Below are 3217 nucleotides of genomic sequence, written 5' to 3' on the forward strand. Positions count from 1 at the left end.
CTATATCGATAATTCTAAAATTGTCTATTCTATCGGGTAGTAAAAGTTAAAAAAAGAAATGTGCACGTTCTATTAAAGGAACTATTGTTCTATCTTAAGTAACGTATTACAAGTATTACGCACATTTACATACACAGGGAGATCGATACATTAAAACTAACGTTAATCGATATTTTATTTCATTTTTAGTATATGTAAGAACATGATAATCCTCTTCTTCATGGTTAAGTACGAGCGTTAGCGAGTACTTATCATGAAGAAGAGGGTTATCATGTTCTTACAAACTTAGAACATATAAACTCTATTCTTGATTAATTATATGTACTGTGTTAAATGGTATACATGAACACAGTTCTTGAAAATATGGCCAAACAAATAACCCCTCTAGCTAACTGTCTTGCTCTAATGACTATTAAAAGTATTATTATTTTCAAGTCAGTAACATGTATGCATCTTTAAGTCTAAAATGAATCAACTTGTTGGAATTGGAACTTTTGAATTAAAAGAAGAAGTGTCCGAGAATGATTTAATGCTTTTACCTACTCAGGACCTTGTAAAATATGAAAACGAGCCGGTCGTGTGTGAGGCTGCGGCCCCGCGTAGATTTTCTGTTCCATTGTCGGATTCAGACTTACAAGAGAGAATTCTTAAAGCTATTCCGAAAAAGACTAGAAATAACAACAAGTGGGCTTTAGGCGTCTGGGTTGCGTGGACTTTAGAAAGAAATTTGTATCAAGAAACAATAACTGATGGTGGTAATGCAATACCAAGTGATCCGAATTTACTCTCAAATGAACTTTTAAACTATTGGATGGCACACTTTATACAAGAATGTAGACGTGTTGATACCAGTCCTTATCCACCAAATTCATTGGTCCAGTTAGCATCAGGCATTCAAAGGTAAGTTACAAATTTTAAATTTCAATATATATAACACCAGGACAGCCGTTACAAGTAAAATCATCAAAATCAACATTTTATTGGAATTGTAGTCCACAGCTTCCACAATACAGTATATAGCGTTTGATGTAGATGTTACATTGTACTAAAACTATGAAAATGTAATTTTATGAATTACATTTGTGTTGATTTTGATATTTGTTTTTGTAACCGCTGTCTTGGAGTTCGGTATAGTTAAACGGGTTGGTGGAAAAGGGGGGGGGGGGGGGGGGCAACAACTGTTGAAATACGTTCGTTTACTTGTTTTAAGGGAGCAAACATTTGATTTCGAGGGGAAAAGGGGGGTTTGCATTCTGGGTTTTTCAATACATATTGGAGACGAACTTTTACCTGAATCCTCATTTTACATTTACTGTGTCATATATATCTTGCCTTTTTTTTTAACTTTTTGTCATGAGTCATACTGCTTTTTTTTGCAAAAGGTTTCACCTGTCCTTTTACATTTGATTTTAGCCCCTCTCCTTAAAAATAGTTTACTTTTAAAATGTATCGTAACTTGTTTTGTGGATGCAACATTTGAGGCAGGAATTCTAGGCAGGGGGCTTATAAAAAAAATCATCAATTGATTTTTTACTGCACATCAGAAAACCTTTCTCCTGCATTTTCGTTTACAAGTACTGTCAAAAAGGACAAGCATGTCATATTCATCCTACCAGTTTGATTTTATAACACTGCTCATTCTGCATTTTTTTCCTAAAATGTTCGATCGTATTTTTTTACTTAAAATATCTTCCCCTCCCCCAAACCTTTAAAAATCAAAAGGGTGTTCCCTTGTTTTTTTTAAGGTAAAATCCTTTCCTTTTGTGTGTTTTTTTCTCTATTCGATACCATTTATATACCCCAAACCCTTCAACCAAAAAATATATTATAAAAAGGTGTTATTTTAAAACTACTATTATGGACAAAAAAAAATACAATAAAATAATTTGACAGTTATTTTTCGGATATTCTAATAATTTTATTCTGCTTGCCAATAATTATGTATCCCAATGTTATTATTTCCGAATATGCTTAAATTGTCTCAACCTATACTTTCAATATACTGTTTTTAATAGATAATTGAGATATGATGTATTCGTGAAGAGACAGCAAACAAACAATAATTAATTCTAAGACATACTATTACAGTTTAAATTAGTCTAGTTTTAACATGGCTAATTTCATTTTGTATTGATTTACTAAAAAGCTGTATATTCAACTCATTCGGCCAATTTTGGAAAGCAAACTCATACATGTATACATTTCTTGTCTTCTGGGGTCGTCTCCCACCCCCTCGCTCGGGAGATAAAACTCGCGTTTAAAAAAACACGAATGACAATTTTAATCTCAATTTTAACTACGTTTTTAAACTACAATGAAACCAGTGTAAACAGAACCTTGAATGAATCGAAAACCCACCTAAACTTAACATATATGATCCTAAGTCCAGTCATATAAAATTTTATGCGATGTGAATCTGTTAAACCGAACATCTAACAAAATCTAACAAAAAATTGAAGTACCAAGGAGGTCGTACTAGACAGGTTTCACTGTATTGCAATTCGTCGTCGGTTATTTTACTTTTCTGAAAAATAATTTCTTCTTCAACCAATTCATCTTTAAAAAAGTTCTACTAATCCTTTATAAGTCTTTATATGTATTAAAACAAAGAGTAAAACCACCACTTTTTGTAGGTATCTGAGAACAGATTGTAACAGAAATGACGTGAGCCTCTTTGAAAAGGATTCATCTACATTTGCGTTTTTTAGAAAATGTCTTGACAGTCGAATGAAAGAACTAACCAATAATGGTATTGGAACTAACGTAAAAAGGGCAGACCCTATATTAACAACAGACGAGGAGGCCATGTGGGATAGTGGAGTTTTTAATTGTTACACTTCAAATGGGCTAACCAATATAGTTTTTTTCTACAACTGCAAGTTATTTACGATGGTTCTATTCGCTTTAGCGTCCAGCCGATTGGTATTAACACATTGTCTAGCAAAATGAAGGAATTATTTAAGGCTGCGAGAATTTCAACTACTGATCGTAATATCACCAACCATTCTGGGAAAGTTACGTGCTGCACCACACTTTTCAATGCCGGATTTTCCGATTCAACTGTAAAATCAAGAAGTGGTCACCGATCAACGGCCGTCGACACATATAAACGCCCGTTAGAAACATTACAGGATAATGTAAGCAAGGCATTACAGCCTCCAGTACCCACAAGCAAAAACGTTAAGCAAGAAAATGACTTGTCCATTGCCAAAAGTAA

General features: G+C 33.5%; 1 protein-coding gene across 1 annotated transcript; it reads left to right on the top strand.

Moving 5' to 3' along the window:
• Nucleotides 1–246: 246 nt before the first annotated feature.
• Nucleotides 247–2949, top strand: LOC139515567 (zinc finger MYM-type protein 2-like). Its single transcript, XM_071305185.1, has 2 exons — nt 247–900; nt 2634–2949. The coding sequence occupies exons 1-2, from the start codon at nt 467–469 to the stop codon at nt 2947–2949; spliced, it is 750 nt and encodes a 249-aa protein (XP_071161286.1). The 5' UTR covers nt 247–466.
• Nucleotides 2950–3217: the final 268 nt, after the last annotated feature.

Source organism: Mytilus edulis, chromosome 1 (genome assembly GCF_963676685.1).
Source record: "Mytilus edulis chromosome 1, xbMytEdul2.2, whole genome shotgun sequence".
Lineage (NCBI taxonomy): Eukaryota > Metazoa > Mollusca > Bivalvia > Mytilida > Mytilidae > Mytilus > Mytilus edulis.

What these genes read in the sequence shown, in the direction of transcription:
- LOC139515567 (XM_071305185.1), top strand. Translation starts at nt 467, where the DNA reads ATGAATCAACTTGTTGGAATTGGAACTTTTGAATTAAAAGAAGAAGTG. An exon ending in TTAGCATCAGGCATTCAAAG is followed by an intron (nt 901 to 2,633) that starts GTAAGTTACAAA and finishes CACTTTTTGTAG; the next exon opens with GTATCTGAGAACAGATTGTA.